Raw genomic sequence first — 18824 nt, 5'->3', positions numbered from 1 at the left:
CCCCCCCCCCCCCCGCGCTAAAAAGTTACTTCAAAATACAAAAACCCAAGAATAGCCAACACACTGTAAACATCTGTGTGTGTAATGTGGAAGCCCAAAGAGGACCGTGCTATTCTAGACAACAGACACTCAGGCCCAGCAACTGAGCCTGAAAGTAACTATCTGCTTCTATACTTAAGATAATGTCTTATGTTCTGCAATACAGAGTTCTACACAGCCTTTCTTAATAGTTCTTAATCAGTATATTCATGCTGGCCAAATACTGCAGTATATGCATACAAAAACTCAGTGGGCATGAGTGCTTTCCACCAAGCCTGACAACCTAAATTTGATCTCTAAGACCCACATGGTAGAGGAAAAAAACTATCCTCTGCCCTCCATATATTTGCTGTGGCATGTGTACCCATGCCATTGGCACAGATGTGTGCATGCATGCACACAAATAAGTATAAAAATTTAAATAACTAAATAAAGTAATAAATGAGCTCTCAAAGGTACAAAACCACAAACAAGTGCCAAAAGGAAGAAGAGAAAGGATCAGCAGACAGGAGGGGACAGGAGGGGACAGGAGGGGACAGGAGGGACAAGGTAGAGTGATGCATGTTAGCACACCCATTTAATCCCAGTAACTGGAAGGCAGATGAATCTCTCTAAATTGAAGACCATCATAATCAACATAGTGATTCTAAACCAGCCAGGGCTACACAGTGAGACCCTGTAATAATGTACACATATACTAGAAATTTATTCTCATCATCTTTGAGACATCACAAAAATTACCTTATAGTTAAGATAGCTCTCACCAATAAAATGAAAAAACAAAACATTTTATTTCCAATAACAAAAGTATCTTGGTCCAAAACTATAATCACATTATAATAATTAATCACATAATTCAAAAAGTGATAGTATAGTTCTATTGACATTTTATAAAATTTCATATTCAGAAACTTAGTTATATAAAGACTAAAGCTGAATTGTGTCATCACTATATTGTGATATCAGGCTATTGTGACATCACTACATTATAATATCAGGCTATTTCATTATCACTATACTGTGAGATCAGACTATTTTGACATCACTATATTGTGATATCAAGCCAAATAGATCCTAGAATAGACAGCACCTCACCATTCACCTAAGAAGGTCACTGACCCAACTCAGAGTCTGCCAGAAACACAAGGGTGACTTACTGTTAACTGCAACCCACTCATTCAGGTCCTCTCCCTCAGGAAGCATGACAGCCATCCGCAGGTTGCCACTGCCCAGTGTGGCTTCTGCATGCTTTAAGAGTTCATACTGGTGAGACCCCTCTGGTATGTTCTTCTTTGGTTTAAAAGTTTTAGAAGAGCGACTACCACTGTAAATAAAAAAAAAAGAGGGGAAGGAAATACTTGATTATTTAAACACATACTATCAATGGAATCTATAATTCTTTACTGAATAAGTTGTCTTAAATATCTAAAAATTAATAGGAATTACACTTTCAGTCCCAAACCTAAACTATATTAGCTGCATTAATCCTAGCAGTAATGTAGTTACTGTAATGACTATGTTATCTACCTAAAATACATACGAACTTCCTCTACATTCTCTAATTTAACTCAGGAGGAGGAAAAAAAAAACCCTTTAAGTTGTAACTAATCCAGCTCTCCACAATAAACCAACCACTCTGAAACTGTAATCAATGAAAACAAACCAGACTGTAATCTATGAAAACAAAAAATTATAATAAATATTAGTAATTTTACCTCTTTTCAACCCTGTTTTTCATTTTAATACACAGAAGTGCATGCACTTATAAGATGCAGATACACCTTTATATCAATAAAATACAAAAATCCAAGAGCAAGGGGAAAAGAAGTTCAATGCTTTTCTACCCAATTATGGGAAGCATTTGCAATCAATCTTAATGCAGAAGGAATTCTGGGTAAGCATGTAGTTATGACTGATGTGCTCAAATTTCAGAACGTATACATATACACAATAAAAGAGACAACCCCTGTGTTGGTTTGAATAGGTTTGGCTGCCAAAGAATCATCATGTTTGAATGCTTGGCCACAGAGGGTGGCACTATTAGCCTTGTTAGAGGAAGTGTGTCACTGTGTAGTTGGGCTTTGAGGACTCCTATACTCAGGATCTGCCCAATGGAGAAGATAGTCTCCTACTGACTGCCTTAGGATCAAGACATAGAATTCTTGGCACCCCTAGCACCACTGCCTCCATGCTGCCAAGCTTCCCACTATGATGATAATTGTCTAAATCCTCTCAAACTGTAAGCCAGCACCAATGAAATGTTTGCCTTCATAAGAGTGACTTTGGTCATGGTATCACTTCACAGCAATAAAACTCTAGCTAAGACAACCTCTAAATCACCAAATACTCCAAGAAAACCAATACCATGAAAGAATTAAACTCAACAATGTAGTAACTAAAGAATCTGAGCAACAAGACTGAGGAAGACACTCAAAAGTCAAATTCTGGTTTCCACACCAGGTGCACCCCCAATATGTACATGTGCATTAAATATACCCAAATGTCTTTAGGAATAACAGGATATTATCACCTTCATGAAAATAGCAATTTTTTTAAAGGGGTGATTTAAATTGAATACAAACATTATGCCTAGCTTTGTAACAAAATACCAAACTGTTTTCAAGCTTGGCTATGTCAGAAGTATAGAAGGATTAAATGCTTCTTTAACATGCAGTCAAATCAATAAATACTGTCAGTAGTCAGAGGTAGGGGAAGGAGGAATACATTTAATAAATTGATAATGATTATGATTGACAAGCCTTGGGAAAATACCAATACACCAAATTATGTTTGAAATAAGTGATTTATGAACTATGGGATTATATCTAATAGAGCTACTTTTAAAGGCACATACTCTTGACAAATAAGGAAATAAAATTCAATGAAGGAAGAATGGTCTTTTCAAGAAATGGTGTTAAGAGAATCTATATGCAAAAACTTAACTCTAGACAAACTTAACACCTTATACAAAAACAATTTGAGTTGGGTCACAGATTTCATGTATGACTCCATAAGACTTCTAGGAGAAAAACTATCTGCAATCTTGAATCTACTGGGTGGTGAGATTCTAGATGCAAAGCCATCACAAAAGAAAACTAATAGGTTTAATTATGAAAACTGTTCCGTGTAAGACAGCATTAAGAAAACAGAAGCAGGGCTGGAGAGATGGCTCAGTGGTTAGGAGCTCTCATTGCTCTTCCCAAGGTCCTGAGTTCAAGTCCCAGCAACCACATGGTGGCTCACAACCATCTGCAATGGGATCTGATGCCTCTTCTGGAATGTCTGAGGATAGCTACAGTGTACTCATATACATAAAATGAATAAGTAATTCTTTTTTTAAAAAAGAAAGAAAAAAGAAGCCACAAGCTTAAAAACAAACATTTACCAACTACATACAGTATAGTAGAAGATGCGAGACCAAGATGTACAAGAGATTCTTAAAATCAACAAAACATGCTAAGTGCATGTACCCTTGTAATCCCAACACTCAGAAAGAAGCAGGAGGATCGGGGCTGGTGAGATAGCTCACAGGTAAAAGCACTGACTGCTCTTCCAAAGGTCCTGAGTTCAAATCCCAGCAACCACATGGTGGCTCACAACCATCCATAACGAAATCTGACGCCCTCTTCTGGTATGTCTGAAGACAGCTACAGTGTACTTATGTATAATAATAAATAAATCTTTGGGCCAGAGCAAGCAGGGACTGAGTGAGTGGGGCTGACCGAAGCGAGCAGAGGTTCAAAATACAATTCCCAACAACCACATGAAGGCTCACAACCAGCTGTACAGCTACCGTGTACTCATATACATATAAATAAATAAATATATCTTTAAAAAAAAAATAAAAAATAAAAAGAAGCAGGAGGATCGCTGAGTCTGAAATTAGTCTTGTTTCCAGGACAGCCAGAGCTATATACAGTGAGACCGTAACTCAAAAAAAAACAATGAAAAAATGTTCTTTAATATTTTTGGCCATTTAACAGCCATGTACTGTCTATATAATGGAATAGTGATAAAATATGCTATCAAGTCATGAAGACTTAAATACTCAGTGAAATATACTGGAAACTAGAGACAGTAAATAATCAGTAATCACCAGTTTGGGGTAGGGAAGAGAATATTTCCCAAAAGAACTGACCAAATAGTTCACACTAAAAATGTAAAATAGTAGCATTATCCATCAACTGATATATGGATACATAAAAGCAGGTCATCCACATAGTAGAAATACATGTTACATATGAACATAAATATGTTACAAATGATAAATTTTGAAAACACTGTACAAACAGAAAAGAACTCACACACAAGACACAATATATTTTGTATTGCATATTGAATGACTTCACTTATTTGTCCAAATAGGCAAATTCATAGACAGATAGATTATAGTTGCCACGGGTCAGAAAGCTGGACAAGTAGAGAGGCGCTGCTATGGCAGGAGAGGCAGAAGGTCACCCTCTTATTTTGTAACAAGTTCAGAGTGAGTTTGGGATACATGAGTCTTTGCCTCAAAAAGAAAGAGGCTGGGCATGGTGGCACACACCTTTAATCCCAGCACTCAAGAGGCTGAGGTAGGTATATCTCTGAGTTTGAGACCAGCTTAATCTACATAGTGAGTTCCGAGGGGAAAAAATAAAATAAAATGTAAGCAAGAAAGGGGAGAAGAGAGGGGGAGGGAGAAGGTGAGGAAAGGAGGAGGGGGAGAAACAGTAAATACTTGCTATAAGATTTCTATTTTGTTGTTGTTGTTGTTGTTGTAGTTGTTTCTCGAGACAGGGTTTCTCTGTGTAGCCCTGGCTGTCCTGGAGCTCACTCTGTAGACCAGGCTGGCCTCGAGTTCAGAAATGTGCCTGTCTCTGCCTCTCAAGTGCTGGGATTAAAGGTGTGCGTCACCACTACCCAGAAAAATTTCTATTTTTAGCTTATACAACTAGAACTAACATAAGAGACAAGTAGCATAGCACTTAACATACATGTATACATAGCATACATATATAGTAATATCTCATTTTCAACTAATGTCAGTAGTACAACTACACAAAACTACAGAATTGGATTGACTCTAACACTAACAGTTTAAATGTCAAGGAAAGGACTGGAGAGGTGGCTCAGAGGTTAAGGTACTGGCTGTTCTTCCAGAAAGATCTAGGTTTGATTCTTAACATCTATGTGGTGGTTCACATTCATCTGTAACTCAGTTCCTGGGGATTGGCTACCCTCTTCTGGCCAACTCTGGCACCAGGCATACAAAGTGGCATACTGATATATACTCATACACATAAAAATAAATTAAAATTTTAAAAATAAATTTAAAAAAGACTAGAAAGAATATTGAAATGGCATCTAATAAACTGTGAAAGGGCACAAGCCAGGGGAAAGAGTTAGATCCTGAACTAAGAGAATGAGCATGTTAAGGAAGCAGCAGCCAGCCAGAATAATAGGAAGAACACTGACAAAGACAGGCAGCTTCAGACAAATGAAATGGTAGCGTAATGTAAAGCAGGAGACATGGTGGAAAGGCATGTTAACCTGGTGAGCTAGGGAGCATGGTAAACAAGGACCATCTCTAAAGATGTTCTTGAGCCCATCTCAATCTCTTAAGTTAAAAAAAGAAAAAACTACAAAAAACAGGTAGACACAGAATTCTATTCTTCCTTTTCCTATTAAATAAAAATGGATGCTAGCCAGGCATGGCCTTTAATTCCAGCACCCAGGAGGCAAAGGCAGGCAGATCTCTGTGAGTTTGAAGGTAATCAGGTCTATGTGATGAGTTCAAGGACAGCTAGAGCTACATAGTGAGACTCTGTCTCAAAAAAACAAACAAAAAGAATGCCATCAACACTAGAAACTCAAGCTAAGTCTCCGATACCCAATTAGGTCTTGCTGCTTTGCATACGTGAGCATTCTAAAGGTATTTTGTAACTGCTGTACACTGGCTACAGCTATTTCACATATATATTCAAATAAGTTTACAGTAAGCATGTCTAAAATTAACCACTATTACTGAGCTTGAAACTAATGAGTCTACAATTTTAATATTCTTAAGGGCAGAAATCACATCTTATTTACTTCTAAAGCTCCCCCCCCTTTTCTCCCTCAATCAGCTAGCAATACTTTGGTTTACATACTAGAAAGGTCCAATAAATGCTTCATGCATTACAGAATGAGATAATTTATAAAACAACCAAACAGGATTTTGAATATGGAAACAGTTCATTTACAAGGCATAGACATTTCACAGCAAGCAGAGTGACCATGTTTATAAAGACTCTGATTTATGTCTGTATACATTCATTCAAATCCCCCATTAACCCAGTAGAGTAAGCATTTCTCCCTGTCCTTCACACAAGTCTAAGAATATAGGTGGCATACATTCCTACTGCTGTCTCTAAGCCCTTTCACTGGACACTGCTAGAAAAGATACCCATGCAAATGCATGCCCATTTTAAAAATCTGTAGCTGTCTGTCTGTATCAAGTGAGTCTGTACCACTCAAGCCTGGAACAGAGGTTTCATTCTAGCCTCCCCCATTTTTCACTTTCTTGTCAGTACAAAACTTGATTCCCAGATTGCACTCAATTATTGATTTGCTACATGGTCAGGTTTTTGACCCATCTTGGTTATCTTCCTTGTAATCAAAAACATAACCTTCATGTTCTTTAGAGAATTACTTTGCCACAGCATTAGATTTAACTCCTAAAATAGTTGTTTAAAAGCTTCCTGTGGCAATAGTCTTTACTCAGAAGACTAATTCCATTTCCACTATCCCTTCTTCACCAAAAACTCAATTTGTTGTGTTATTCTAGACTCTTAGAAAACACTTTTGAGGGGCTGGTGAGATGGCTCAGCAGGTAAGAGCACCTGACTGCTCTTCCAAAGGTGCAGAGTTCAAATCCCAGCAACCACATGGTGGCTCAAACCATCCTTAAGATCTGACTCCCTCTTCTGGAGTGTCTGAAGACAGCTACAGTGTACTTACATATAATAAATAAATAAATCTTTAAAAAAAAAAAAAAAAAAAAAAAACACTTTTGAGTCAGTGAAGAGCAAACTACACATTTTCAACATTATTCTGAGGTCTGTTGCTTGTGCTCTGACTTACTGTTCTGTTCAGAATTCCTGAAGAAGATTTATTAGCCAAAATTGTGAGTGGTTTTGTTGTTCTTCTCTGTGCTTTTAAGACTGGATCTTGCTGGGTAGTGGTGATACACACCTTTAATCCCAGTACTCCAGAGACAGAGGCAGGTGGATCTCTTTAACCCTGTGAGTTCCAGGTCTGCCTGGTCTACTGAGCAAGTTCCAGGACAGCCAGGGATATACAAAGAAACCCTGTCTCAAAATGTTCCCATATACACCAAAAACAAAACAAACGAACAAGCCCACTTTATCTTCTCTGTTGTCCAGCCTGGTCGGCGGTCCCCGGCTCAGGCCATCTCTTTCCTCAGCCTCCTGGGAAGCTGTGATTAGAGGTGCATGGTGACTGGGATTTCCTCACCTAAAGTGAACTACCAATACAGCACAAAACTGTCTTTCTACACTTTTACCCCTACCATTTCTACTTACTTATTCTTTTTTTACACTGCTACTTCTCTTCCAAAAAGCTCAAGGTTGATTGCCGGCAACTACCAGGCAGCTCACAATGACAAGTAACTCTGGTACCAAGGGATCTGATGTCCTTTTCTGACTTGTATGAGCACTGCCTTGTACAAGGTGCACATACATATTTATAACCAAAAAACTGACCCACAAATACATAAATCTTTAAAAAAAAAAAAGTTAAGCAATAAAGTTGGGTAACCATAGCACTCTGGAGGCTAAGGCAGAATCATTACGTGTTTGAAGCTAGCCGAGGCTTCAGAGTGCACTCCAGGACCTCTGGATTACAAAGCAAAACACTGATGATGATGATGATGATGATGATAAATCAACAACAAAAGCTAGCAATAAGGCTATTTATGAGATTATCCAAATAATGCCAGATACTTGCTTTCCTTCAAATTCTTAGTTTCCTTCAAATTTAGTTTCTAATCTCAGAAAAACCAGAATACCACTAATACATAGCATAATAAAAGTACAGAAATTGTCTATTTATTGGAAATGCTGAAAATTGTTATAAAATAACAGCCTCTAACAGTCATCAAAATGCTAAAAAAAAAAAAAAGAACAACCAGTATTTCCGGAACAAATATAATATTCATATCATTGTTGTACACAACTATAATTTATGGAGTGAAATTTTTTATAAACCCAGAATCTCTAGTTCTCCCAATATTTCCTGAGAATTGTTACTAAACACAAATTTCAAAGTAAATAAAAAACAGATTACTTAGATGCACAGATACCATATATATGGAGTCTCATACTGCTTTCATTCTTAAGGTATCTACCATAGGCACCCACAAATGCTATACACAGGGGCAATACTCTGGGGCAGCCACACAACAGCTGGTGCCCAGGCCACAGAAAGGTAATCAAGACAAGTCAAAACAAACAAAAAGCCCACTAGGTAGCAAATAAGTAAATGAGGACAACTGGAAGACAGGTTTTAAGAAAGTGAAGAACAGGGAAGAGGGGCGGCTAGAATGAATCCTGTGTTACAGGCCTGAGTGCTGCAACCTCATAAATACATACAGATGTTTTTAATGGACATACATGCATTTGTATGGGTATCTATGTTCTAGCAGTGTCCAGGGAAATGACTTAGGAACAGCAAGACATCTATAGCAGTAGGTGTATATGGCATCTATATTTTTGCTTTCTAAATACTATTCTCTACTGAATGGAATCAAAGCCCTCAAGAGAACTGACCAGATCCAAGGCTGAGGCACAGGAAGTGTAAGATAACCCTGGAAAACCCTGTGTCAAAAAGTGTGGATGTACTTCAAAAGAGAGGTGACCCTAAGTGAAAAGGACACAGAAACCAGCATCAGGGCTGTCACTGACCAAAACTGGGACAATCTGAGCACCAAAACTGGTAATAGTAGTTTCAGATCCCAAGTAACTGAAGAACATTAGGAATCCACTTCCCTAGATTGTCCTGTTTGGGTACATGGTGTATGCATGCGTATGCACAAGTGTGCAGATCACAGGAGGACTTCAGTTGTCCTCTTATGTCACTTTCAGCATCATCCTCTAGGCTGGCTAGCCAGAGAGCCCCAGCCATTTTCACACACACACACACACACACACACACAGACCAGTGCTAGGTTTTACAGGGAAGACTGCTGGGGACTTGGACTGAGGTCCTCACTCTTACTCACCAGACCACCTCCCCAGGGTAAAGAGAATCTCTCGTGAACTGTACCAAAGCACCTGCCAATTAAAAACGCCTATGGCCAATGAGCTGAGGCAAGAAATAGAAGGTGGAAGATCTAAGAGGGAAAGGGGGAGGGGAGGATTCTGAGAAAGAGTCAGACAAGAGGTTGACTCACTGTGAACTCTGGAGGAGATGGTCACATAAACCTGAAGAGAGGTAATTAACCATGTAGAAAACATAGAATAGTTTAAGCAGGTTATATAAGTTATGAGCTAGTCAGGGAACAAGCCAAAGCTTATGGCCTAAGCATGAATGAATGAATGAATGAATGAATGAACATACGTACGTATGTGTGTATACGCGCGCACACACAAAAACATGATTTGCTGATCCCTCTCCTTGGGATCAGCTCTGAGACTGTCTGAGACATTAAAATGTCTTCAGTCACAACTTTAGCTATTCATAGCCAATAAATCTTGTTGGCTACAGAATCCTCAAGACTTATGCCATCTTTTCAAAACACAAAGATAGAAATTTATATTACAGTTTGGTAATACAATCCAAACTAACTTATAAAGAAAGACAGATGCCTTAGTTTCTCAAACAAGCACTGAAAATCTTCTTTAGCTAAATTGTGCACACTATACATTCCTTACTTAAGTCAATACAGAAATGTGTATTACCTGTAAAAAGTTTATACATTCATAGAGAAAAATAACCAAAAAAGCAGCCATGAAAAGATTCACTTCAAGGATGCTAGAAGGATGCTGAGATACTGAGACATATTATCCCAGCATCCTGCTACATCCAATCACAGACTACCTCATTAGCTGCTTCACCAAACAGCTAGGTAAATCATCCAACATCACATATTGTTCCAGCAAGAACCTCAATTAAGCCCTGAACTTTCTCAGCATGCAAAGACTGGACAACTAATGTTATAGTTAACTTTCTTAAGACTGACCAATATCCCAAACTGGGGGTGGGGGAGGAGGCGCACAAAAAGAAAATGACACCCCCAGACAGCAGAAAGAAATTTCAAGAGTGACAACCCCATTCCCAAGAGGCGGAGGTAGATGGTTTCAGATCATTCAATGATGGATGTTTGTTGTTGTTTAAGGGGCTGGTTACAAGTTGTTATGGTCTTGGACAGGGAAGAAACACAAGGGAGGTCTCTAGCCTTCTTTCTCTCCTATCCAGTGTTAGGGAGGAACGGGGAAAAGAAAGGGGAAATTATAGGAATAAAGGGTAGATCATTGAATCTACTCTGAAAACTATAGAGCTACTACTAGCCAAAAATCTTACATTGGTATAGATCTTTGTATACTGATATGAAATTAAGGTTACACTTGTTTACATTAGTATGGACTTCGTATATGGATACAGATTTAGAATTATATATTGTTATACCATACTATGTATACATATTTCAACTATTGTTGTTGAAGGTATTATACCTATGCAATATTAAGTTCTAGTCCTTTTGAAATCTATTACAAACTATTCAAGATAAGAAATGCAAATTAGTAACCAGGCAATCAAACTCATTGTCAAGTTAGATATAAGTCTAGGTAATTACAATAAAATATTTTCAAAGTTGAACAAATAAAAGCTAGAAACAAACAATTCAGATTTCCTATGGATAGATAGATGGTCTTCAAACACCTCAGATATCCACAGAAAATGGCATTTAAGGTTGTTTTATTAAACAAAAGGCTTTTTTGAAAAAGAGATAGGTCTGCTCCTGGCAGCACCCCCATTTTTCTTCAAAGATGATGAGCATCAAAGAAACTCCATATGTGATAAGTTGGCCACTAAGCAAGAAACTGCCCTTGCTTCAATGACTGACAATATGCTGCCCAACTAGATAGACAAATGGAATGCAAGGAAGTCAACTGCCGAGCTTTGCAAGAACAAGGTAGGCAAGTGCTTCAAAACTCCCGCTTCACAGAAAAAGGTCTGTCAGACAGTCTGGGCCAGAAGCTAAAGATGGTACTCCAGCAACTCAGAGAAAATGTTCAGTTATTGTCCAGGCAACCAACTATCTCTATTATTTCTCTAGTTTTCAAAGCTGCTTGCCTGCACTTCCTGCACACTCAGGTGATAATTATTCTTCACGTCTCTGATGGGGTTGAAGACTAGATGGTTACAGTCTCACAATTAAGCTTAAACTGTTTATGATTTGAGAAAATGTTTTAAGGTCTAAGACGATATTCTTAGGTTTATAAATACAAGTTTTGATAGAAAATGATTGAAGTACAGAACACTAAACTCACCAAGATAGGGTAGGCAATAGAATACTTTCTTCAAAGTTGCCAAATACAAATGGACTGGACACTATGAGTCTAATTCTTACCTGATGGTTTTCATAATTGTTCTTATGGTATATAATTTATTATGTAAGACAAAGAATGTTTTATTGCACTAAAAGGGAAAAATGTAGAGAGACTCTCTTGTTTTCTGTGTGGAAGAATCACCTGTCCAAAGAAAAAAAGAAAAAAAAAAAACAACTATGGCCAATGAGCTGAGGTAGGATTAGAAAGTAGGACATCCAGAAAAGAGAGAAAGGATTTTGGAAGAGTCAGGTGAGAGGGAAATTCATTTCAAACTTTGGAGGAGACAGTTGCATTAACCTGAGAGGTAACTAGCTGTATGGAAGACAACATAGAATAAATGGGTTAAGTAAGTTACCAACAACCTAGTCGGGAACAAGCAGAAGCTTATAGCTTATATAGTTATCATTTATTCATATATGATTAAGGCTCAGAGTCATTATTTCTGTGAACAAAGAGGCTAGGTGGAAAACTTCAAGGTTACACCCCAGCCCTTTTATTATCTTAGACTGAGTAAATTAGGAACAATTCTGTTGTAACCAAAACAGTAGCAGCAGACTATATGGCTCCTCTCATGGCTAAAGGGTAAAGGGACAAGCAAGGCTGTTCAGGCCTCTCATAACAGCACTACTTATCCATCTCCCACAGGTCCTACCTTCTAATATGCACGCAACTATACACTGGTGATTGTACTTCAATTATGAACTTTAGAGGAACAAAGCATCCATATCTTAATACAAACTAAGCTTCCTTACAATAAATCTTATATAAATTTGCAGGTGATGAGAGAATTAGAAGTCTTGCAATCATTACAAAAATAATTTAAAGATAAAAAGCTAGGACACTAAAGAGAGGGAGTAAAAATTGGAATGAGGACAGAATCAGAATACTTACACAAAATGCTAATTACAAGGAGGAATAAAAAGGTAAAATAACACGAAAGATCCTGGCAGACAACTTAAACACCAAAACTAAAATACCAGTAATAACCAGGTGGTGGCACACATCTTTAATCCCAGCATTTGGGAGGCAGAGGCAGGTAGATCTCTAAGTATGAGGCTAGCCTGGACTACAGAGCAAGATCCAGGACATCAAGGGCTACAAAGAGTAACACTGGGGGGTGGGGGTGGGGTGGGGCAGGGAAACACCACACACCAGTAATAGACAAATACACAATTTTGACAAATGTGATCAGATGCCATAAGGAACAAAAGCTGAGCACCACTTCAGTGACACTTCTGCCCCATACACATAACCTATGTGCACAAGGAAACATCAGAGAAACTGAAAGTGAGTGAGTGAGAGAGGGGCGGGGCAACAAACAAATGGCTGGATCTCTTTTCTTACACTGTTATTGACACATAGAAAGATGGAAGGTAGCCAGCAGAATAATTAATACATAGTTCCTTCTTTTCTCCCTTCCACTCCCAAACCAATGTTGTTTCTCCTGTAGAGAAATAGATGACATACTTATTCACATCCCTAAACCAGATATATAGTTAACTATATTGTTTTAACTCTATCAAAAAGCTTTATATTAGGAACGAACACTTTCATTTTTTCATTATTTTTCAAAAGAATTTTAAAATGCTTGAAACAAAAATACTTCTTGATGGCTAATTACCAGGATTCATTTTTATTCTAATTTCTCTGCATTTTACATACATAAATTATAAAAATAAAAAACCACCACCACCGACAACAAGAATCTAAAAGAGAACTGTTTTCCAAAGCCTGGACCAGCAATCCTCAGCTGGTAACCATGATTTGTCCCGCCAGTAGAACAGTGAATGTTGAAGAGCCCATCTGCTAAGAAATGCTAACTCCCTTTCTTTCTTAGAGAACTCTTACTTTTCACTAAATAGTACCCAATATTTTTCATAAACCTCCCTGAAACCTACCTAGAACAAACTTGCTTCCTAGGCTTCAGAACCTCTTGAGTGCACTATGGCCATTAGAGATGACTGATACTGTCTCTGGGGTACCCATACTCTCCACATAGGCATGTAAGGAACTGGGTCTACAAAGTTAATTTAGGTTTTTATCCAGTTTCTATATTCAGCATCTGGGAGTTCAATTTAATCTGCAGACATGCAGAGGCCAATGTATAACACAAGCATAGTTTAGCCTTGCCTTTCACATAATGCAAGGAAAATTTACCCTGAGCATCTGTATTTAAGAGTTATACAAATGCCGGGCGTGGTGACAAACGCCTTTAATCCCAGCACTTGGGAGGCAGAGGCAGGCGTATTTCTGAGTTCTAGGCCAACCTGGTCTACAAAGTGAGTTCCAGGACAGCCAGGGCTATACAAAGAAACCCTGTCTTGAAGAAAAAAAAAAAAAAAACAAACAAAAACAAACAAAAACAAAAAAAAACAAAGAGTTATACAAAAGTATCACTGTGGAGGATTGCCTGTGTGCCCACCAGGACTGCCCTTACCTGCCTCCAGTCCCTAGCCAAAAGTTGTTTCCCCTGCCTTACTCTGTCCCACAGCACATCTGTTCTTCTTCCACACTAATTTACTGACATTTAGTCCTTGTGGTCACTGAGTGGAACATAAACCCCACTAGGCAGGAAGCTTGGCTATCTTACCATGTGCTCGTGCTGGGGCCCAGCAAGGCTGGGGTCTGTAATCACTAGAGCTTTCCTTCTCAGACATGACTCAGCATGTCCTAACCCTATCTCTCACTAGCCTATTTCCTCTGCTTTATCTACTTACAGTAACCTTCTTCCAAGGACCAGAGGATCTCTATACTTAACTCTTTAAATTTTTCTTTCTCTGCTTCCCCTGCATAATAAACTACCAAACAAAAATTGCCAGATTAGGGCTGGCAAAATATCAGTGGTTAAGAGCACTGGCTGCTCTTCTAGAGGTCCTGAGTTCAATTCCCAGCAACCACATGGTAGCTCATAACCATCTGTAATGAGATCTGGTGCCCTCTTCTGGTGTGTCTGAAGACAGCTACAGTGAGTGTACTTATAAATAGATCTTTAAAAAAAAAAAAAAATTGCCAGATTAAATTTTGTTTCATTTTTAGACAGAGTCTCACTATTAGCCATGACTGACCTTGAACTCACAGAGATCCACCTGAATCTGCATCTTAAATTCTGGGATTAAAGTTGTGTGCCACCATGCCTGGCTCCCTCCAGATTTACATTTTTGATTGTTAAACTGACAGGCAAAACCTGTTGAGGGTATGTTAAGGGCAATCCCTACCTGAGAAAGCTTTCTATTTGTGCTCTTGCTAGAAAAATTGTTTCTCAAATAGTACAAACTCTCTAGATGATCACATTAGTTATAGCAATATATAACTAACATTCATCCGTTAAAAAATGAACTAATCTACCACATGCTCACCTAATACCGAGTCACATAAAACAAGACTCTATGACACCTGTGTTAAAGAAGCAGCACTAGCCCCGTTCCAATCACCAAGTCAGCCAAATGTGGCCCTCCTATACTTCAACTATGTTAGCTTATGAGGTCCGAAAGACACAAGCCTGTCAGCTGCAACCATCCACACTGCTATTGTACAGCTTTTACATTCTTGGGAACAGAGTATAAGCAATGTCAAATTACATTCAGCATGGGAGTTGCTTGGATATGTTGATTAAAGGTAAACTGTGAGACAAGACAGCTTACTGTAGAAGCCACTGGGTTTCTCTCCTCTAGTACTGACAAACTCAGGATCAGCCCTAGAATAAATTCACTATTGAGTTTAAAGGTGTTAGGCAGGCTGACACAAGTCAGACCCTGTACCTAAGAGAAAATGTGTTCAGGGCGAGCCTTTCATCATGTTCAGCTTTGCCCCAACACCCTAAAAAGAAATGGTACCCTAGCTATGAGCATGTGGAGATAGGGGTGCTACCAATGTAATGACTGAAACTATGAGGTTGGGGAAAGAGAATCTGAACAGAAAGAAATGGCTAAATTCTGTTTGCTCCACAACAATAAAAGAGCATTTATGAGGTAGATTACAACCCTGAAGGACTTGATTTTATTTTGGATTTAAATCAGCTTTCTAAGCACCTGGGTGACTCTGAGAAAACTTTCAAGAGTTACTCTTCAGTGTTACCTCAAGGACCTGAAGTTCCAAACTCTTCCTGTCTTATTTTTGTGCCCTGGTCCCTACCTTCACCTCAAATTGGTCTGAAATACACGGTAAGAATTTAAATAATAGTAATAATAAAGTAAATAATAAAGTAAATAATTTCCAGCACTAAATGTAACACTGAAGTTGGTCTTAGCAGACAACTGGAGAACAGCCCAGTGGACCTAAACCAACCCTGGGCACATTACCCACATCCTATCTGGAAGGTGAATGAAAAAATACAACCTCTACAAATCAAGAAAGCACTGCAAGAAGCAGGGTGCTAGAGTACCCAGGCCCTCAGGCAACCCTGTTTTGAAATCCTCTCTATGGAACTTGGCTCTCCATTTCTCAACCCTAAGACCTAACAAAGACGTAGAAGGGGTCCAAGTAGCCAGATAAGAACAATCCATCTTCCAGGCAATGGGCAGCTGGCACTGAGCGGGGAGACCTGACAAGTGTTGGATGACAGTCAGGAGAATGGGATGGGAGGTAAGTGAGGAAATACACACATGCACACACGAGTGGGAGGCGAGCTTGCAAACACACATATTTATATCGAGAGAAAGACAAGAGACAGAGGTGGAAGCAGGCAGACAGGCAGGCAGGCAGGAAGACAGAACAAACAGGCAAAGATCGAGCCTTGAGCCGGGTAGAGAAATACGGACACAGACTCTGGGGTCCATGGCCCAGGTAGCACACTGAGGCCTGAGAAGCTCGGCCCGGGCAGCACCAGGAAAGCAGCCACTACCCCCAACCCCACCCAACAGCACCAAGTGGACAGGGAGACAGGGCACCCCAACAGAACAGGAGGGCAGGGAGCTGCCCCCCACCCCCTGACAGCACCAGGAGGGTGGAAAGGCAGGGTCTGGACAGCACCAGGAAGACAGAGAGGCAGGGCCGGGCAGCAGCAGGAGGACGGTGAGGCGGAGATGGGCAGCTCCAGGAGGACAGGAAGGCAGAGTCGGGCAGCACGGAGGACTAGAAGGCAAGGACCGGAAACACAAGGAGGATGGGGAGGCAGGGTCCGGGCAGCACCCGGAGGACGGAGAGGCAGGGCTGGGCAATAGCAGGACGGGGAAGCAGGGCTGAGCAATAGTAGGAGAACGGAGAGGCAGGGCCNGAGGACGGAGAGGCAGGGCTGGGCAATAGCAGGACGGGGAAGCAGGGCTGAGCAATAGTAGGAGAACGGAGAGGCAGGGCCGGGCAAGAGCAGGAGGACAGGGAGGCAGGGCCGGGCAGCACCAGGAGGACGGAGAGGCAGGGCCGGGCAGCACCAGGAGGACAGGGAGGCAGGGCCGGGCAGCACCAGGAGGACAGGGAGGCAGGGCCGGGCAAGAGCAGGAGGACAGGGAGGCAGGGCCGGGCAATAGCAGGAGGACGGAGAGGCAGGGCCGGGCAATAGCAGGAGGACGGAGAGGCAGGGCCGGGCAATAGCAGGAGGACGGGGAGGCAGGGCCGGGCAGCACCAGGAGGACGAGGAGGCAGGGCCGGGCAATAGCAGGAGGACTGGGAGGCAGGGCCGGGCAATAGCAGGAGGACGGAGAGGCAGGGCCGGGCAGCACCAGGAGGACAGGGAGGCAGGGCCGGGCAAGAGCAGGAGGACAGGGAGGCAGGGCCGGGCAGCAGCAGGAGGACGGAGAGGCAGGGCCGGGCAATAGCAGGAGGACGGAGAGGCAGGGCCGGGCAGCANGAGAGGCAGGGCCGGGCAATAGCAGGAGGACGGAGAGGCAGGGCCGGGCAGCAGCAGGAGGACGGAGAGGCAGGGCCGGGCAATAGCAGGAGGACTGGGAGGCAGGGCCGGGCAGCAGCAGGAGGACGGAGAGGCAGGGCCGGGCAATAGCAGGAGGACGAGGAGGCAGGGCCGGGCAGCACCCCGAGGTCGGGGCCCCCGGAGCCCGGGGCCCAGGGGGCGGCGGAACAAAGCCGGCGCTGCCGGGCTACTTACAACAAGAAGCTCATGTCGGCCGCGGCGTGGGCTGCGGGCTCGGCTGAGCGAAGCCTGGGGCGGCGGGCTTGAATGGGAGAAAAGGCGGCGGAGGGAGGAGGACGCGCGCCGGCGGCGGGGCGGCCGCGACTTCTCGGGCTTCGCTACTTCCCGCGGCCGGCGGAGGGGCGGAAGCGCAAGGCCGGGACTCGGCAGACTCGGCGGACTGGAAGCCGAGCGGCCAAAGAAGCGCCGCCCGCCGCGTCCTCCTCGCGGCCCCGCGGCCCCGCGGCGAAGTCTCGCGAGAGCGAGCTCCGGCGCCCCGCCCACCTCCGGCTTACCTTCGGGTCACCTCGGCCTCCCGCGCAGTCCGGCGGCGACCTTGCCCGAGCACGTGACCTGGGGGCGTGGCCCTGCGTGCGGGGACCGCTGTTCCAGGACGCCTGGGTCTGGTGGAGAGGGAGGGAGTCGCCATCAGAGAGGACAGCGGAAGGTCTTGGACTCGCTCTCTGTGCTCTGATGTAGGCAAAAACCCCGCGAACTGAGAGCCACGTCCCCAGTCCCTCTACGCCCGCACTTTAAAAAAAATAAAAAAGTTTTTCTGCTTGTAATGACTTGGGGGATGGGATTTGGGGAAAGGGAATTAAATGTTTTAGGAGGTAAGATCTTTATTTGAACAAGCTAGCTGTCTAGGGAAACGGAGGGAGCCCAGGAGAGCTGAGATCCAGATTTCCCTGAGGCAGGGACGCTGGTTATCCGTGGCCATACGGATTAACCAATTGTGGAGTCCCTTCGAAGAACTGATGCCCAAAACGCTGGGAATTATTCAGCCTGGCTCTCGGAGGAACTTTAATTCTCACATGCTTAAGAAGCTGAGGGCAGAGCTTTATGTTTAAGAATGTTTGGTGACTCCTGAGATGATTTCAGCCAGTAAAGGAACTTGCCTCCAAGCCTGATAGCCCTGAACCCACGTGGTAAAGAAAACCAGTTCCCACAAGTTGTCCTCTGATTTCCACACAAATTAAATAAATAAATAAATGTGTGTGGTGGTGCTTACCTGAATCGCTACACCTCAGAGATGGAGGCAGAAGGATCAAAAGTTTGGAGTAAGCCAAGAGAGCACAGGACTTTTTTTTTTTTTTTTTTTTTTTTTTTACGTAGGAGACAGTGGTATT

The 18824-nt window shown here is 41.9% G+C and overlaps 1 protein-coding gene across 1 annotated transcript in view; it reads right to left on the bottom strand.

Moving 5' to 3' along the window:
* Mob1b (MOB kinase activator 1B) overlaps positions 1-17904 on the bottom strand; it is a 31121-nt gene extending 13217 nt beyond the window's left edge. The window contains exons 1-2 of the mRNA XM_021210330.2: positions 17671-17904; positions 1142-1363 (exon numbers count right to left, since the gene is read on the bottom strand). Coding sequence (XP_021065989.1) covers positions 1142-1363; positions 17671-17684 — 236 coding nt within the window. The 5' untranslated portion in view covers positions 17685-17904. The remainder of the gene's footprint in view (positions 1-1141; positions 1364-17670) is intronic.
* Between the last annotated feature and the right edge of the window lie 920 nt (positions 17905-18824).

Source organism: Mus pahari, chromosome 13 (assembly GCF_900095145.1).
Source record: "Mus pahari chromosome 13, PAHARI_EIJ_v1.1, whole genome shotgun sequence".
Lineage (NCBI taxonomy): Eukaryota > Metazoa > Chordata > Mammalia > Rodentia > Muridae > Mus > Mus pahari.
The sequence above is the reverse complement of the archived record's forward strand: the minus strand, read 5'-3'. Positions and strand labels throughout refer to the sequence as shown.